Below are 18,212 nucleotides of genomic sequence, written 5' to 3'. Positions count from 1 at the left end.
GTAAATTCAGAGCGTTGTCAGATTGTCCGTTCGTAAATTCAGAGCGTTGCGCTTCAGAGCTTGCTAGCTACTTCCAGACACAAATTAGAGAACACCTCACTCGAACCATTTTACTCGCCCTAGCAGAGCTATCCAGAGCGTTGGTGACTGTAACTGTGCTGCTGGAAACAATTTAATTACTTTTTTTGCCGACGTTTATGACGCCGGCCATATTCAACGGGTGTTGAGTGTTCGTAAATTCATCAGTTATTCTGCGCTCTGACACTCAGACAAGAGTGCTCTGAAATCAGAGTAGATAGCCAGAGTGAATTTACGAACGCACCCAAAGATTCTTAATTTACAACGCTGTACTGTATATTCAACTGCACAAAATCAACCTGGCACATGTTTCAATCTATATTGACCTTATTGAGGCTCTGTGCAATAAAATAAACAAAGTAAGTCATACTGTACCTAAATGGAGCAGGGGTGTTTTTAAAACATTACCACCACAATAAATTTACCAACTGGTTTTACATCCAGGATGTTTCCAAGAAAAAGATAAGAAAAAAATACTGTTTCCTAGAGACAATGCACATTTACCATGGCTGTAAACTGTTAAGCAAAAACCACTGTATTACCTAAAAATAACTGTACCAAACATTCAATCACAGCTTCCATATCCCAATGGCTCTTTCACAGTGTAGTCCCTCTAATCGACATAACACAAAGCCCTCAATGCTTTACAAACACTGTAACATCATAGTCCTGTTCCACTGTAGTCTCGGAGTCCTTCTGTCCTGTTGTTCCGAGTACCTTGCCCCCCCACTTAAAGGGCCATGGGGTGGGGGCCAGGTTACTGTGACAGCTCAGTTGGGGGTCATGCAGCAGGTTCCACATGAGCCAGATCTGTGGCACTGTCAAGCTGTGTACCACCATCAGCTCCCTGTAGAAACAAGGGTCAAACACCTGGAGGTGGGGAGCAGCCGAGGGGCGCACAATTCCAAATGTACGGAAACCTTCATGGCGTGACGGTTTGACTCCGATTCTCTTTAAGCACATGCCTAAGAACACATCGTCGATGGGGAATAGTTCTACCTGCTGACACGCTCCACTCAGCCGCCTGGCAGTGTGGCCGGACATCACAAAGCCTCCCCCTCCTGCATATGACGGATACATCGTCTGGCCGTACACAAACTCAGGCACAAAGTACTTGCTGCTGCGCCGGCGGATGGGGCGGGCGTGGTGGATTATGTCACCCACAAAGAGGTCCTTGTCAGGCTTCTGACCCTTCAGCATCTGCAAAATGTTGTCTATATTCACGTAGACATCAGCATCACCTTTGAAGATAAACTGGACATTGGAGCAGCTGTCATTCACCCACTGGAGGAAGTGGGTCTCTTTAAGTGTCAAATTGAAAAATGTGTCATCAAAGTCCCAGAGGAGAATGTCCCCAAAGGTGTGGCTCTCATAGGCAAGGAGCCGGTCCCATAAAGGCAGGGCTGTCTTGTTCCTGGGTACCCCAAGGAGGAATACAGTCTTCACTGTCTGCAAATCCGGGAGAACACCCTCTCTTCCCCAGGTGTGCCGCACTACCTGCCTTCTTTCAAAGTCTGCTGCTACGGACTTGATAGTAATGAGCATGTAGAGCTCGCCTGAGCACTTCCCTGGCTGGTCTATCAGCAGTCTGAAGTCCCGGTTGTCCTTATCTCTTAGGTAACCCTCAAAGTCAAAAGGTGGTTGTGTGGGTAAAACAGGAGCAGCCTTTGTTGGAGCAACCTTCTTTGTCCCCTCATCTTTCTTTGACTTGGATCTAGATTTGGTCTTGGCCTTAGGTTTGGATTTAGACTGAAGTTTGGACTTCGGATGTGACTGAGGCTCAGACTGGCACTTTGTCTTATCTGGGTGCGTAGAGGGGACCAGTTTAGTCACGTGGCTCTCTGGTAGAGCCCCTAGAAGAGCACGGGAGCTTGTAGAGCCCTGCTCTAAGTGCCAAGTGTCCCAGGTGGGAGTGAAGCATTGGTGGGCGTACAACAGCAGACAGAGTAGCCCCAGCATGAGCAGGGTGCACAGAACATCTCCTTTTATGTGAATTCTCCTCATTGTGTCCCACTGAACCTATTTCCCTTCAAAGGCTTTTCCCATTAATTTGTATTTTCCTCTTCCTCAGGATCTCTGAGATCAGAAAGCTCCATACAGCATCCTGTGAAGAGTTCACAATACTGATCACCCATGCAAGAGCAATTCCCGAGAGGTTTTCTGGGGGACCCTGAGGTCCTGCTGGATAATGCTCAGTAACCCAACACTCTGCAGTCCTTATGTTTCTACTCCAGTATCTCAGAGGGGTTTTCCCTTTAGTCTGCAAAATTCATTCCATTTAATCTCTTCAGCAGGCTGTAATCCTAGATATGAAAATAAATCACGAGAATTACATTGTACACAAACAAGGAAAATAACAAAATATTTGACAAAAGTTTTTTTGTTGTTGTTACTTTTATATTTGCAGTTACTTTGTATATTTTGTTCTTATTTTTCTTTGACTTTATTATTCATAAATTATCTGAGGCGCCATTACAGGGATATCTGCAGTTCAAACTCATTTCCCCAAGTTTCCAGAACTAATGCAAGAATGTTCATACCTTTTCCTATAGCAGACACGCCCCCTCAAAGGAACAGAACAGATAATCTCCCAGTAGTCTACAGAAATTGACCACGGTTTCCAAGTTAGCGTTCAAATGACACCTCAGAAGCAAATGTTAAACCAGACCAAAATGTTCCAAAAGATTTTGAAGAACGACTTCATTGCCACCCCTCTCCTATAGGAGCTAACCCCAAATCTGGTCAATTCGGCTATTATGAGGGCTGTCGGATCGTATGTAAACTCTACATAAGATTTCTAAATAGAAAATTCTTTCTTGTGTGCGTTAGAACATAGTGTTCCTAACTCAATGTCCCTATCTTAATCTCCTTCACAAATGTAACTATTTATTAGTTCACCATGCAGTTTATAATTTGCAAAAATGCATCTTAAAATGCATAATTTTTCAGACATGCATGCGTTAACTCAAAGGAAAGCTTTTGTCGCATGTAAAAAAAAAAAAGAAAAAGCCGACCATGACGCATTAGATTTACATATAATTGCCAGACTGTTGCATGTTTGCATAATACAGGGAGCCCTATATTGAATGACAGCGTTTGTATTGTATCAGTATATGTGTACAAAGTATTCAATCTACGCATCAGTCATCATACTTACCACAACAGATGAAAGTCACCAAAGCAATTTATAGCGACACTGCCAAACCCGGGAACATCTGGTTTCTGTATGCAAACTGCAGTCCCTGACAGTGCTGGGGTCCAACAAAAACGAAGTTTAAAATGGAGAGAGAAAAATACATGAAATGAATACAGACCTACATGGTGTATGGAGGGAGGCTCAGTAAGGTAAAGTTAACTTTTTGAAAAACATACAAAATTGGCAAGACAGCATTTTAACGGTATTCATTTCACTGGTCACGTGACACGTGTGGGAGTCGCTGGTCCAGCTGTGCGCCAGATGCCAACGCAGCAACTGGAAGCGGACTCTCCAAGAATATGAAGGAAGGGGAAAGGGGGGAGCATAATGATCCGGACCTAGCAGACTTATTTTTTTGTCAGACACTTTGTACTTTTATCGTGGTGATTGATGTTCTTGCAATACAGCACCATATGCACTTCTAGCCCCTAGCTGCCTTAAATGGCTGCAATTTATGAGCTGGATTCACTTAACAGCAATCTGGCCTGAGAGACATTGAAGACATTCATTCAACCAACAAGACTTGAATGAAAATACTACAATGAAAACCAAAAACAGACATATTAAGTTAAAAGACCATTTAATTTAGGGTTACATTTTCTGCACACACAAAGTTCCCTGACTATTTACAATCTATAAAATGTAAACGTGTATCACACTATGCTGGTCCCATTTAACATTAAAGGAGTATAGATTTCTTTGGCTAGAAAACCACATTTACAACGTGACAGTTACTCCCACCCACTGACTCTTCTAAAACATCACTGCTGACCAATATGACATCTAGGGGTGCAGGAGAGGCCTGTCTTTTCTTCAGGCCTTGTCACTAGTGAACTAGACTTTCTTCACACTTATAAAGCCTCCTCTCCTGGCTCCCCCCGGACTGGCTCCCCCCTCTCACACAGGGGGTACCCTCAGGAAGAGGCTGTGCCTGCTCTCATGATCTTGAACAGGGCATTGACATTGTTGTTTTTGATAGCGTCTCGGCAGGCTGTGATAACCTGATTCTTTGGCTTATCCACTGAGAGAGACACATAGTAGTAGAGGTTAGGAAAGACCTGAACCCTTCAAAACGCATTCAAACCTCTACAATTGCTATCCCCCACTGATCACCCTGTCAACCCCTACTCACCTCTCAGTCTCCCTGCCCTCTGAATGGGCCTGGTTGACAGACTTAAGAACATTGTGATTGTTGGATCCGATCTTGTACTCATTGATCAGGTCTCTGTTCAGGTCATAGAGCTCAATGTAGAGCTTCTTCATGTTCCTCCTGTCATGCAAAAAGATGAAGGGATGAAAAGAAAAGCCAAGCAGAGAAATCATGGTGGTTGTTATGGCGTCACTAACTTGTCCCCCATGAGTTGTGCGTCCTCTGCCTGCTCGAGCATGTTACGGATGTGATTAGAATGATCTGCAATGGCCACCATCAGCATTTGGTGGACAGAGTGATAGTCATCTACCTGTTCAAACAATAGGTAACTTTGCGTAACGGTATGTAACCCAGTTTCTCTGAAGGAGATGAGGAAGACATCTCACTATGGGACACGCCCTATTTTGTTGGTCATTGGTTGAAACCAATCATGCCTAACAGACATATCAGAGCTTTATGGGTGTACGCCCCATATCAGAGCTTTATATATAACACCATTCACTGCTCTGGTTTCCTCATTCTAAGAACTACCTCTTACACAAATCGTGCAAGAGGGGCAATCTGGTGAGATCTCCTTCAGAGAACCAGGGTTACATACCGTAACCCAAAGTTTTCTTTCAGTCGACTCGATTGGACATTTCACTATGGGACACTTGCAAAGCTCCCCGATTGCCAATAGTACCTTTCCTGAGAAGCCTGTTGTGGTACATGGTAATGTACCTGATCCATCCTACTCAGCTTCAGTCCAAGGACTCTGTGCGTCAGGGAGGGCGCAGTAACGTCCACGCAATAGAACCTCACGAAGGTGTGAGAGGAAGCCTAACTAGCCGCACAAATCTCCAAGACGGAGATGCCTATATACAGTGCCCATGACGTGGCAATTCCTCAAGTGAAATGTGCGCGGACACCCAGGGGAGACTGCAATCCCAGACAACTGTACACCTTGGCGATAGCCTCCACTACCCAATGGGTGAGGCATTGTTTGGACAAAGCCCTACCCAGATCAGGGGTGGAAAAGCAAACAAAAAGTTGGTCACAACTTCGGAATGGCCTAGTGCTGTCCATGTTCAGTAGCTGCGCAGTGCACGCACTTAAGGCGCCGCTGCTCTGGAGAAGAGAACGGCGGAGGGTGGAAGGGAAAAAAGGTCAGTGGTTTGACTACTATAAGTCATGGGAATGACCTTAGGAATGAACGTGGCGTAAGGATGTTTCATAGCCTTGGAGTAGTCGGGGGGGAAACTGAGTGCATGAAGGATGAACCGAGAGCACATGAAGGTCGCTAACAGACTTGGCCATAGCCAAGGCGAGCAACTGGGCTGTTTTATATGACAGAGTCTTAAGATCCACTGTCTCCAGGGATTCAAAGTGATTGCCTGTAAGTTCATCCAGAACCAGTGCCAAATCCCATGATGAGGAAAGTGGCTTGGAGACCGGACAGAGATTGCGCACTCTGTACCGCCATGTATATGGAGAGGAGGGCAGCAGCGTTCACGGAGCGCCCCACCTGAGATGCAGATCGGTAGATCCTCTCATACATGGACGCGGTGAAGCGGTCATTGGGATGAGCGAGCTTGGGGGCAGAGGAAGAGGAGCTCAGCCAGGGATGGCTCCACGGGAGGCGGGCTGAGCCATCCCGACGACTCCATGTTGTGCATATCCAAGTAGGGGTAGCCAGTCACAGGAGAAGGTGACTTGAGGGGCACACCCAGGAAGACTCCAACAACGCCAGACAGTCTAGGAAGGCTGGTACACGCTGTCAGACGGATGTAGAATTACTCTGAGAGGAGATTCCATCCATCTTAGTCTTCTTGTAAGGTGTGGGAGGCGTTGAATAATCAACATCAAATTTGGTTGCAGTGCATCTGATTGCCTCGAAGAAGGAGAGGTCAGTTATTGACTCATGTCCTACCTCTGCAGTCTGGCTGGGTAGCACAAACTGAGTAGAGGGGAGAAATTATTCAGGGGCGTAATCCATCTCCTGGTTAGAGAGGCTGATGCGGCAAGAGACATGCTGTCGTCCTCACTTCCGGATTCATCAGAATTAAGGTCCGCCTCAGACGGAGGCGGTAGCTTCTCCCTCCTCAGGGACTTCATTGTCAACAGAGTCGTCTTCGAGCAAGGACGAGGCCTGGGCAATACTTTCCATGTACTTGGCTCTACGTCTTAGGCCACCGGAGCCCATCTGAGCGCAATGCACACAACTAGTGGGGTCGACGAGAGCCTCCATGGCGTGTTCGACGCCTAGCCAAGTATTACAGAGTGGATGGGAATCTGTCCCGGACATGTAATGCTCGCATTTGTAATGCCCACAATCTTCACCTGAGTGACGATAGCCAGCTAGCCGAGCCGTCGCATGAGATACCAAGTGCCGACTCGGTGTGTAAACCAAATAACTCGAGGTAGAACGAACGGCTGGGCTATCATTCACAGGGGAAGGTAAAAGGGATGGTGCTTCAATGGAGGGGTAACACACTGAAGAAACAGCACCGCTCGTGCTAGCCAAACAAACCGAATGAGGGTTTAGCCCAAAGGATTCTAGCTAAAACACCAGTGGATCCGTTAGCACACTACACAGCCAAGACATTCAAAAGTTTAGCTAGCTAGCTCCGAACGGTGGAATCCGACAGAGAGCTAGAGACCCCAGGTATAAGTAGCTTAAATTTGTGGGAACCTGCAATTAGCGGGATGCTAAAGCAGTGGAGCAAGCTAGCTAACAAGGCCAGGCAACAGATGTACTGTAGCTAGCCAACAACAAAAAGTGCTGCTAACAAGCTAACTAAGGTATTTTCACTCTGTAAAGTGAAGCTGAAGATTTCAGAATTCCTGAAAATAGAAAATAAGCCACCCAATTCTCCATGGTGGGGTGGTAACCCACCAGGAAAGAAAAGTTAAGTTGAGAGCTAGTTTTCTGAAGAACGTTGCTTAATGAGCTAGTACCCAAATAGACTTGTGATGATGCAAAGAAATAGGAAACCAGAGCAGTGCAGGATGTTATATAGACACGAGGGGCATACACCCACAAAGCTCTGAATGGCCTGTTAGGTTTGATTGAATAAGGCTTCAACCAATGACCCGTAAAAGTGGGTGTGTCCCATAGTGAGACGTCGAACCGAGTCGACTGAAAAAGAACATTGAAATGTTAGGCCAACTACACAAAAATAAAGCGATATCAAAGGTGTTGTGAGGTTGGTAACGAGAGAAATGCTATTGGTGTGAAGGTTGAGGTGGGTTGTGTGGGAACAGGTTTGTTCACCTCAGTCATGGTGGTCCGCAGCTTCCCAAAGTACGTGGGGAAGTCTGCCTCTGCCTGTAGGTCTATGTCGTCTGTGATTAGTGTGTTAACACATGTAGACATACCTCTGCCCACGTCGCAGAAAGTTGAACGTCACAACTGGGGTATCAATGCCCTCCGGTAGGAGGAAGATCTGGTTCAGCCACATGACGACCTAAAGACGAGAATACAGATTTTCTGTAATAACAGTTAACATTACTGTGAAGCAGAATGCCAGAGGGGCTTGGAAGAGTCTGTAGAGGAGCGTGACAGCACATGGAAGTGTGTGTGTGTGTAAGTTAGAGTAAGAGAGAGAGATACAAAGAATGAATGTGCTTACTCTCTGTGGCCTGGCGAAGGTGACTTTCCCAGTAGGTTGAGATACCTCAGGATCAACATTAAGATCATACATGGAGAAGCCAGGCAGCTGACGCATGATCTCAAAGACGTGGAACTGAACGCTGGAGGAAAAGGAAGAGAAAGAATAAGCACCTTCAAATTACAAAATGATTTATTGTTGTCATTAGACAGAGCTAAAGTACTGCTAAACTTACAAAGTTGGAAAGTAATTGATAGTCAAAATCAATGATTGGTTGTTTTAAAGTGTGAATTTCACTGGCAAATCACTTCACTAACACATCTATGCAAAGGACTCAGCTGTCTCGTTCATAATTAAAATATGTGTACCTGCTCTTGCCGCCAACAAAAGCTTTGATGTGTAGATCAACAAGGATATCTTTGGGAGGAATGATGGGAACACGGATACAACCAGACCAATTCTGGGCACTGGGGTGTACCACATGACTTTCACCCTCGAAAATTTCCTCAGCGAAAATCAGCTCGGCTCTAATGATGGTCTCTGTAGGGGGAAATCCAAGAGGACAGTACTCAGCCCACTCAGTTACCACAGCAAGCCACATGAGGCTGCACATTCTGGATTATAGGATGGTGAGTGGAGAGAGTGATTGGGTTCAATGTGGGACAGGCTGAAGTTTGGTCAGCATGGTGAGTTTCTGTGTGGTTTTAGGGCTGTGTAGGTGAGATGCTTACTGTGTTTTGATGACAGTGCATGAATGTGTTAGTGGTTAGTAGGGAGAGTATCTGTTTGGGGTGATGGTGTTTACCATTGGGCGTGGAGATGCTGAGCTCTATGTGTGCCCTCTGGGACTCTGTGGCAGCTCTGACAGAGGGCAGTCTAGAGCTGGGTATTGGCTGATATCACCCCCATCTGGGTATCACCTTCTGAAGTCCCTGGGACAGCCTGCTACCAGAGACACAAGACACACAGTCCTTTACACTAAGGTACAAACACTATGCGTGTGTATGTTTGTACATAGAGTGGGAGGATCAATGTTCTCCTCAGAGTACAGTAACTGATAGGTCTGGGAATGTTTGTCTGAGGTGTGGGTGTTTGATTGTACATGTGGGCTTTATCATTTTCTTCTAATATTAGTTACTTCAGAGAGTTTCAGTGTGTATATATAAATGTAAACGTGTGTTTGGTTGTAGCTTTATCCTCATAGTTGATTCTGTGAAAGTGTTCGTCAGTGTCTGTTCTGAATGTTGGTCGAATGTTGGTCGAAGGAGAGTCGTCTGTTCTTTTGACCAATCGATTGGTCGAAATGTTAAAATATATATAGACACACCCTATGTTTGAATAAAATCAACTATATATAGACTACTGAGCCTGTCTGATGCTTAAAGCACTGCAATTAAAAATGAAGACATAAAATGACTAAAGAGGGAGCCAGAGATCAATATCACCTAACCAGAACAGTTTCATTTAATTTAATTTATAGTAAATCAATATCATTTGGTTAATCAAAATCTATGAAAATGATACAAATCTAAAAGTAACTTCTATTGCCAATATGTAAAAGTAGCCTACATAAAGCCAACAAATAAAAACATTGCAGGTAGAAAATATCCTGATAAAAATAAATATCCTATGAATCACATTGGCTACGCATGGCCTGTCTGCAAGGAACTTGACACATTGTGTCAACTATTAACTTGATCCAGTATGAGGCGAGCAAACTTGCAACATTGTATAAAATATTCTGGGCCCTCAGAGTTTCCTGCTCCAGTGAGCTCCGGACAGACACAGCTGTAGGCTATTTGTGTAATGGATAAGAATTAATCAGATAGGCATATTTAATGACATTTTTTCCCCTTTCATGCTGAGTAGTTATGGAAAGGGAGAGAGCTGGGAAGATGTTTCTAATAGGCTACGTTGAGGAACGATTGTCCTTCTCAATGGATGTAAAAAACAGACTTAATTTACTTGCTGTTTGAGGCGAAGAAAAAATGACTCTGAGAAGCTCCACAGTAATGGTGAGTTAAGACTATCAAAAATAGTATGAGATCCCCAAATGGGCACATAGGCCTACATTTGCACGCAGGCCAGGTATCCTAGGCCTACTTCTATGTGTAATCAGGTGTGTGTCTTTACTCAAGATTGACAGGAGCACTCCAAACAAGACAAATAATACATTGACAACTCATAAATGGAATTAAATAAACCCAAACTTTTTTCTCACAAGTGTAACCTACGTTGGGCGCTCTGCAGACAACATTTCCACTCCTACAATGACAACAGAAATGACCGTAATTAAACAAACAATGTAGATGAGAAATTATGGAAATGAATAGTAGGCTAAATGTACTACTGGTACTGGTGTACCATTCCTGCGGCCTGCAATGGATTAGTCTGCTCAGAAAGGCGTGAATCAGACAGGTGTCTCGTGTGCCATACATTTTTTAAATATGGTTGCCACAGCTCGACTAACAAAATCTCGGTCGACCAACAGCCTATCGACCAGTGGACTAAATGGGATCAGCCCTAGTTCTTAGAAACCTTGGCATTCTCCTTATAGTTGCGTAGTTCCAGTAGCAGGTTCTGCCTGAGTTGGCTCAACTCTCGGATCAGATCCTGCTCCACACTGGAGTCCATCAGGTTCCCCTTCATCTCCTTACTGGCAGGCAGGTAGCCACGCACTGACAACCAGCACACAACACATTGGATGTCAAAGACAAATTCTGAGAGAATACACACAAATAAACTAGGCCTATACGAAGTACTAGTAGTGTTACTCATGTCTTTACCTTCTCCCTCCACAGAGGTACAGATGAGCTGGATCTGTCCATCCATGCGATAGTCCCTCTCCACCACTCCAGCCACAGAGGACGAGAAGATGTCTTTGAAGATGACTTCACCTGTTTCGATCGCTCCGTGCATCAATCTGTAAATTAAGGTGAAGTCAAGGGGCCTTACAACATTCCTTACACTTGGAGGAAAGGCTGGTGCCAAGTGTCAACCAGTCCTAGGCAATGTGACAAAGTGAAGGATTAGAGGACTTTGAAGACTCTCCTTGATTGGTTCTGTACTCATTTTAACAAATAGGTCTTCTCAATTGCCCTAAATTGATTGTTGACTGACACATCAAGGTGGTTTACCTTTCCATTGGACCAGCCCTTGATGAGCTCTACAACACCGTCAGCATTAAGGTCAAATACATGAATGCTCATTGCATGGTTCTTAGACTGCAGAGGGAAAAAGGGACAGTTATTGGCACATCTTTAAACATAATGCTGATTCAAATTCAATACGTTTTGTGTAAAGTGACAGGGATGCATTAAGAAGGAAAACTAATATTCCACCCATTCAAAACTTGCAGTACCTTGATTATCCAGTAGTGAGCAGTGTGGTCATTGGCCAGTGCACTTGCCAGTAAAAACACAGAGAACCAATGACCGGACATTATCCCCCGTGTCCTGAAAAGGAACCCAGACAAACAAACAAACATATAATTTCCTTAATTGTGGTAAAACTATTCCTATTTCAATGTTAGACAACAGTTCACATGATGAAGAGGAACACAATCCATATCGTCCAGAACTGGCCGTTCCCCTCACAGTCAAATCCTTGTAAGGCACAGTTTCCTCCGATGATGGTGAGGGGGGACTCAATATTCGCCAATTTCCCTAAAGCGATGGCATTGTCCCCATCTGTCACCTAGAGGAAAGGAAATAGCATCATTATTTGCAAAACGTTATTATTATGTAATACTACTACAACAGAAGCATGATTATGTTGTATCATTGCTTCCTGTCCAGTCCTTGGCTCACCTCTCTGTTGAAGATGTCAGCAATTTCGTGTACATCATAGGCCAGGTTTGTCTGGGTGCCCACGAGGAGCGTGTCTCCAGTGGTGTTGGGTCCTCGAGTACCAGCTGTCAAGCAGCTCAATGCCTGGTTGATGTTGAGCAAAGAGATGTCTGAGTCCTGGGCACACTGGCTTAGACGGTAGGCTGCCTGCCACTGGCCACACATGTGAGGGTTATGGATGAACACCTAATAGAAGAGAGAAGATTGAATTACTTGAGCTGGAGTGCTATATTACAGTGCATCAAGCTTCATGCATACATGTAAATGGCAACTACCAAAGGGAACTGGGCGAGGCCATACCTTCCCTGATTGTGTGACTGCAGTGAGGCATGGGTGGATCCCTTTAAACTTGCCCATTGTAACCATGCAAGGGTTTATTTTATGGTTCATCTTGAGGGTGAGTGCCTACACACAATACCCCATAACGAAAAGTGAAAACAGGTTTTTAGAATTTTTTTCAAATGTATTAAAAATAAAAAAACTGAAATACCTAATTTAGATAAGTATTCAGACTCTTTGCTATGAGACTCGAAATTGAGCTCAGGTGCATCCTGTTTCCATTGATATTCCTTGAGATGTTTCCACAACTTGATTGGAGTCCACCTGTTGTAAATTCAATTGATATGACATGATTTGGAAAGGCACACACCTGTCTATATAAGGTCTCACAGTTGACAGTGCATGTCAGAACAAAAACCACGCCATGAGGGTGAAGGAATTGTCAGTAGAGCTCAGAGACAAGATTGTGTCGAGGCACAGATCTGGAGAAGGGTACCAAAATCATTCTTAAATGGAAGAAGTTTGGAACCACCAAGACTCTTCCTAGAGCTGACCGCCTGGCCAAACTGAGCAATCGTGGGAGAAGTGCCTTGGTCAGGGAGGTGACCAAGAACCTGATGGTCACTCTGACAGAGCTCCAGAGTTCCTCTGTGGAGATGGCAGAAACTTCCAGAAAGACAACCCTCTCTGCAGCACTCCACCAATCAGACCTTTGTGCTAGAGTGGCCAGATGGAAGCCACTCCTCAGTAAAAAAGCACATGACAGCCCGCTTGGAGTTTGCCAAAAGGCACCTAAAGACTCTCAGACCATGAGAAACAAGATTATCTTGTCTGATGAAACCAAGATTGAACTCTTTGGCATGATTGCCAAGCGTCGTGTCTGGAGGAAACCTGGCACCATCCCTATGGTGAAGCATGGTGGTGGTAGCATCACGCCGTGGGGATGTTTTCAGTGGCAGGAACTGGGAGACCAGTCAGGATTGAGGCAAAGATGAACAGAGCAGAGTACAGAGAGATCCTTGATGAAAACCTGCTCCAGAGTGCTCAGGACCTCAGACTGGGGTGAAGGTTCACCTTCCAATGATTCAGGACAAGTCTCTAAATGTCCTTGAGTGGCCCTGCCAGAACCCGGACTTGAACCCGATCAGACATCTCTGGAGAGACCTAAAAATAGCTGTGCAGCAACACTCCCCATACAACCTGACAGAGCTTGAGAGGATCTGCAGAGAAGAATGGGAGAAACTCCCCAAACAGAGGTGTGCCCAGCTTGTAGCGTCATACCCAAGAAGACTCAAGGCTGCAATCGCTGCCAAAGGTGCTTCAACAATGTACTGAGTAAAGGGTCTGAATACTAATGTAAATGTAATATTTCCGTTTTTAAATTTGTATAAATTAGCAAAACTTTCTAAACCTGTTTTTGCTTTGTCATTATGAGGTATTGTGTGTAGATTGAGGATGAAAAAACTATTGAATCCCTTTTAGAATAAGGCTGTAACCTAATAAAATGTGGGAAAAGTCAAGGGGACTGAATTATTTGCGAAGGCACTGTAGGCACCAAAATGGTGGCACAATACTAAAACAAAAATAACCAATCACAGTACATATTGTGAGTTTGTTCTACTGGATGCTTGTTCTGAGGTGAGTATGAAATCTAATCATCACTGCTGGAGGTGCATGCATGTTGCATCCACTTGCAAACTACCCTCATAAACTTTGTTTTTACACTGCTGCTACTCACTGTTGACTATCTATGCATAGTCACTTTACCCCTACCTACATGTACAAATTACATCGACTAACCTGCACCCCTGCACATTTACCCGGTACCGGTTCCCCCTGTACATAGCCTCTTTATTGTTATTGTACATTGTACACTTTTTATTGTACACTTTTTATTTTTTACTTTAGTTTATTTCGTAAATATTTTCTTAACTATATTTCTTGAACTGAATTGTTGATTAAGGGCTTGTAAGTAAACATTTCACGGTAAGGTCTACTACACCTGTTGTACTCGGTAAATAACATTTGATTTTGAAACGGCTTACTCCAGGCGCCCGCTGGGTGTCCCGGCGTTCCATGTTCATTGCATTGGCTCCTCCTAGTCTTCGAAAATAGCCAACAAAGATAAACAGATACCTAGATAGATGGCATAGCTATGACTAATTAAAATATTGTTAATAATAGAGTGCAACATTTCAGTAATTATCTTTCCCAAATGAACACATCCACAAGACAGTCAGCGATTGTAACTCATCAGAGATAACGACGTTCACTACTTACTATAGCTAGGTATATTTATTCCCCCATTTCCATATGCAACGAGACATGAGATATGTCGACAGAACATACAAAGCATTTCATATAGTTAGCCCATTTGATAAAGCGAGACGATATCTTACCGAAGTCCTCGACCTTTAACTGTCAATGTTTCTGGGTTAGCTAGCTAGCTACAACCATGCAAAGGCAGTTATTTAAAAATAAAAAAAATAAACTATTGCAAATGACTTCACTTATCACTCAAAGCTGCTCAAGTTACTTTGTCGCGAACACATTATTCCACAGTACCAAACAAGTGCTTTGAAGTCATCATCGTTCATGGAGTTTAAAATATATTTCTGTATTGATCATGATTCTTATTAGGGTAAATTTGTTTTATATATATACATGATGGAAGATGAAAGTATTTATGAAAGGCTTGTAGAATAGTTCTGAATGCATCATTGTTTTTGTTTTCTTAACTGTCATTTGTAATTAATTGTAGGTCTGGCTGCTGACGGTGACTATTCTTATCACGTCGCACAATGTTTGTGGTATGACACAGCTCATTTACTCAGGCAAGATATTCTAGAAAAATACTAACACTCAGTCGACATGCGCAAAGTGATTAATTCACATTCGAATGTTGCTCATGAGCACAGCTCGTGTGCAGATAAAGGAAGCACGGGACTGGAAGCTCTCAACACAGCACCAATGACAACACCACTCCCGAAAAAGTGACAACTGAACCGTTTAATAATTTGCGTACCGTGTGCACTGTGCACGGTAACGATGACTGTCCAACCGAAAACCAGTCAACAATGTAGTGATTTGTAAATCGTCGTTTTAATATATATTTCCAAATACACTAGGCCTATTCCAATTCTTCCCGACAAGTAATATAATTATATTAACTTTTCGCATTCTAATCTATAGGCCTATGTCTATATTAGATTATAGTATATAACAATTAAAATCATCATGAATTTGAACATTACAATTAGATCGTGCCTGTAAAATAACAATATAATGGCTTGATTGATTACAACACTCCAGACCCTGGGGGTTATTGAAGGCATTCCTAAAAACAAAAAAGATCCCAATAAATGTTTGTATAGTTAAATAAATAAGGGTGTAGCCTTAATTAATCGATGATCAACGTGGTAATCAGGTTGTGTAACACGCTATGGAATTTGGAAACAATAGGAAACTCTTCCTTGATTATTTTCGCGCAGTATAATGAAATAACCCGGGTGCAAACCCTGAGCGTCTGAACGCGAGACTGTTTTGCACACGGCACCCGTCTGTCCTGACGCTATAAAAACGGTGCTTCGCCAAAGAGAAATTTAAAGCTTACAACTCAACAGTGAAATTAAGCTGAAATACTTCATTTGGAAAAATAATCGCGATCAAAAACTGAAAAAATGGATCCTTGTGAATGCTCTAAAAGTAAGTTTTCATGTATATTGATTAATATAATCATAATGTAGGCCTATTTATTCGAAAACCAATTACCTGTCATTTTGATTATCTATTAACGCAACTGTCTATTTGTAGCTGGCTCTTGCAACTGCGGTGGATCCTGCAAGTGCTCCAACTGCGCATGCACCAGTTGTAAGAAAAGTAAGTTTTTTTGGTTTTGTTACGTTGTAAATATCACTTCAGATTGCCCATGAAGGTATTTACCCAATCTCTTCTCAATGGTGTCTGGTGGCACGTTAAATGGGGAGGACGGGCTGGGCACCCTGTGTGATAAACAAGTGGGAAGGTAATTTACCACATACAACTGGCGAGAAATCCACCTGAACGCCCCCAACTGGTAATTACTAGTGGGGGAAACTCGTCTTATGTTCTGAGCGCCGACTTCTCTCTCATGCTGGCTTCACCTAAGGAAATGACTTGATAACTGCAATTTCGGCAGAAATTCAACTGCACAACATATAAAAAGAAATGTAAATTTTTAATACTATCATTTGTTTACCAGCATGATGGCTGTACTTGATGGTTGACACTGTTGGCCATTAGAACATGTGTTTCTCAATGAGTTCAAAACATGGTTGGTCAATACCATCTTCCCACTTAGTTATGAACACCTGGTAGCCTAATTAGGCTCTTCAAGAGGACTCTGAACAAGGAAGGCTTTGATTAAGTTGACCACAACTGGGGAGACAAGTTGACAACTCATCTTAGAGCCTTATTAATTGGTTTGTCTGTCATTGGTCAATAGTCTGTCATTGGTCATCAATAATCGATTGTTTTTGTCCCATCAGGTTGCTGCCCCTGCTGTCCTTCCGACTGCAGTAAATGTGCTTCAGGTTGTGTGTGCAAGGGCAAGACCTGTGATACCAGCTGTTGTCAGTGAGGCCTGGTGCATGACCGTGACAATGCAGTCATTCCCTACGAAATTGGTTGTACCATCTTGAGCCTAGATTTAGTACGTTGTCTGTTAAATGTAAGAAAATAAATTGCATATAACTTATTCAAGTTTGACTTTCATTTGGGTTACTGGGGGTGGGTAACAACACAATGTTTAGTAACCTTCCGATGTCTACATGTTTCTTGATTCCCTCCCAAATTAAAAGTGGGGGATTCACATAGTTAACCATAGGTTTCCATTTAAGATTTTATTTTTTGTACTGGCAATTTGTCTAATACAAAATTGAATTCTTAACAGATCCCCGTTAGCTGTTCTTGGGGTCCAAACACTAAGGCTCTTACATCAAACAAGAGAACAGTAAATAGCGTTACACATACAAAATGTATAACACTAAACCGTGTGTGCTAGCATGTCTTCACATTACCTGCTGTTCCGTAAGGTGCATTATTAGTTTTGAATCTGATCTTACTGCTTGCATCAGTTACCTGATGTGGACTGTTCTATGTAATACTATGTGCCTCCCATAGTCTTCGGGATTTTAAGACCTTTAAGCATGTCTTGTGGCATGGGTGTCCGAGCTGTGTGCTGGTAGTTTAAACAGAGCTCGGGGCATTCAGCTTGTCAACCTCCCACTTTGACCCATGAACGATTGACATGCTGCCCTGTTCTGAGCAAATTGTACATTTCCTAAGTCTCTGGCACCTGACCACACTACTGAACAGTAGTCCAGCTGTGACAACTAGGGCCGGTAGGACCTGCCTTGTTAGCGATAAGGTAGAGCAGTGCTTTATGGACAGACTTCTAAGTCTAAGCGACTGTTGTATCACAGTTTTGACCATGACAATTTACAATCCAGGGTTACTCCAAGCAGTTCGTGGTTAATATTTAGCTAGTTAGGTTTGGGAAGGGGTTAGCTTATCAAGTTAAAATGCTAGTTGTCTGTGAGATTCTGGTTACCCTCTTAGGTTACAAGTTGCCTATCAAAACAATTTTTGTGTCCTGTAATGTCTAGTCTATGAAACCAGGATGGACAGCCACCTCAGACACAACAACCCTTTTTTTAATGGTAAATGGCCTGAGTACTAAATGTATCCACAATATGCTATACTGTGTCTCCCTAACAATGAAGGCTAGAATAGGCTTGGAAGTACTAGGATGGGAGACATGTGAACCAATTGCTGCTGGGGACCAAAGTATGCCCCTCAAGTAGGCTGTTGCAGAGTAATTGTGGGAACAATGTGAAGGTCACACTCTCAGTCCTGACTCAGTGGTTCCTGCAAGTCTAATCTTAATACCTGTCCTTGACTAAGTGTCTGCTACCTCCTGGTATTTAATCTTCTCCAATGCAAATCTAAATACTACACACAGGTCTGTCATACATAAGTTTAAGTGCCTAATTGTCCTTTTTCCACTGTACTATTTTGTGTATGTATAGATG

The 18,212-nt window shown here is 43.3% G+C and overlaps 1 protein-coding gene and 1 pseudogene across 1 annotated transcript; both read right to left on the bottom strand.

The window, feature by feature from the left end:
- Positions 1-247: 247 nt before the first annotated feature.
- Positions 248-8,549, bottom strand: b3gnt9 (UDP-GlcNAc:betaGal beta-1,3-N-acetylglucosaminyltransferase 9). The gene is made up of 6 exons (XM_039017471.1): positions 8,383-8,549; positions 8,036-8,156; positions 7,782-7,870; positions 4,407-4,544; positions 3,236-3,329; positions 248-2,381 (listed from the first exon to the last, which is right to left on the bottom strand). The coding sequence occupies exon 6, from the start codon at positions 2,080-2,082 to the stop codon at positions 715-717; it is 1,368 nt and encodes a 455-aa protein (XP_038873399.1). The 5' UTR covers positions 2,083-2,381; positions 3,236-3,329; positions 4,407-4,544; positions 7,782-7,870; positions 8,036-8,156; positions 8,383-8,549; the 3' UTR covers positions 248-714.
- Positions 8,550-9,455: 906 nt separating this feature from the next.
- Positions 9,456-11,544, bottom strand: LOC120066241 (annotated as a pseudogene).
- Positions 11,545-18,212: the final 6,668 nt, after the last annotated feature.

Source organism: Salvelinus namaycush, chromosome 21, assembly GCF_016432855.1.
Source record: "Salvelinus namaycush isolate Seneca chromosome 21, SaNama_1.0, whole genome shotgun sequence".
Classification (NCBI taxonomy): domain Eukaryota; kingdom Metazoa; phylum Chordata; class Actinopteri; order Salmoniformes; family Salmonidae; genus Salvelinus; species Salvelinus namaycush.
Note: the sequence above shows the minus strand (reverse complement) of the source record. Positions and strands in the feature narration are given on the sequence as shown.

Bases quoted from the DNA above. Each gene is read 5' to 3' on its own strand.
- b3gnt9 (XM_039017471.1), bottom strand. From the start codon at position 2,082: ATGAGGAGAATTCACATAAAAGGAGATGTTCTGTGCACCCTGCTCATG.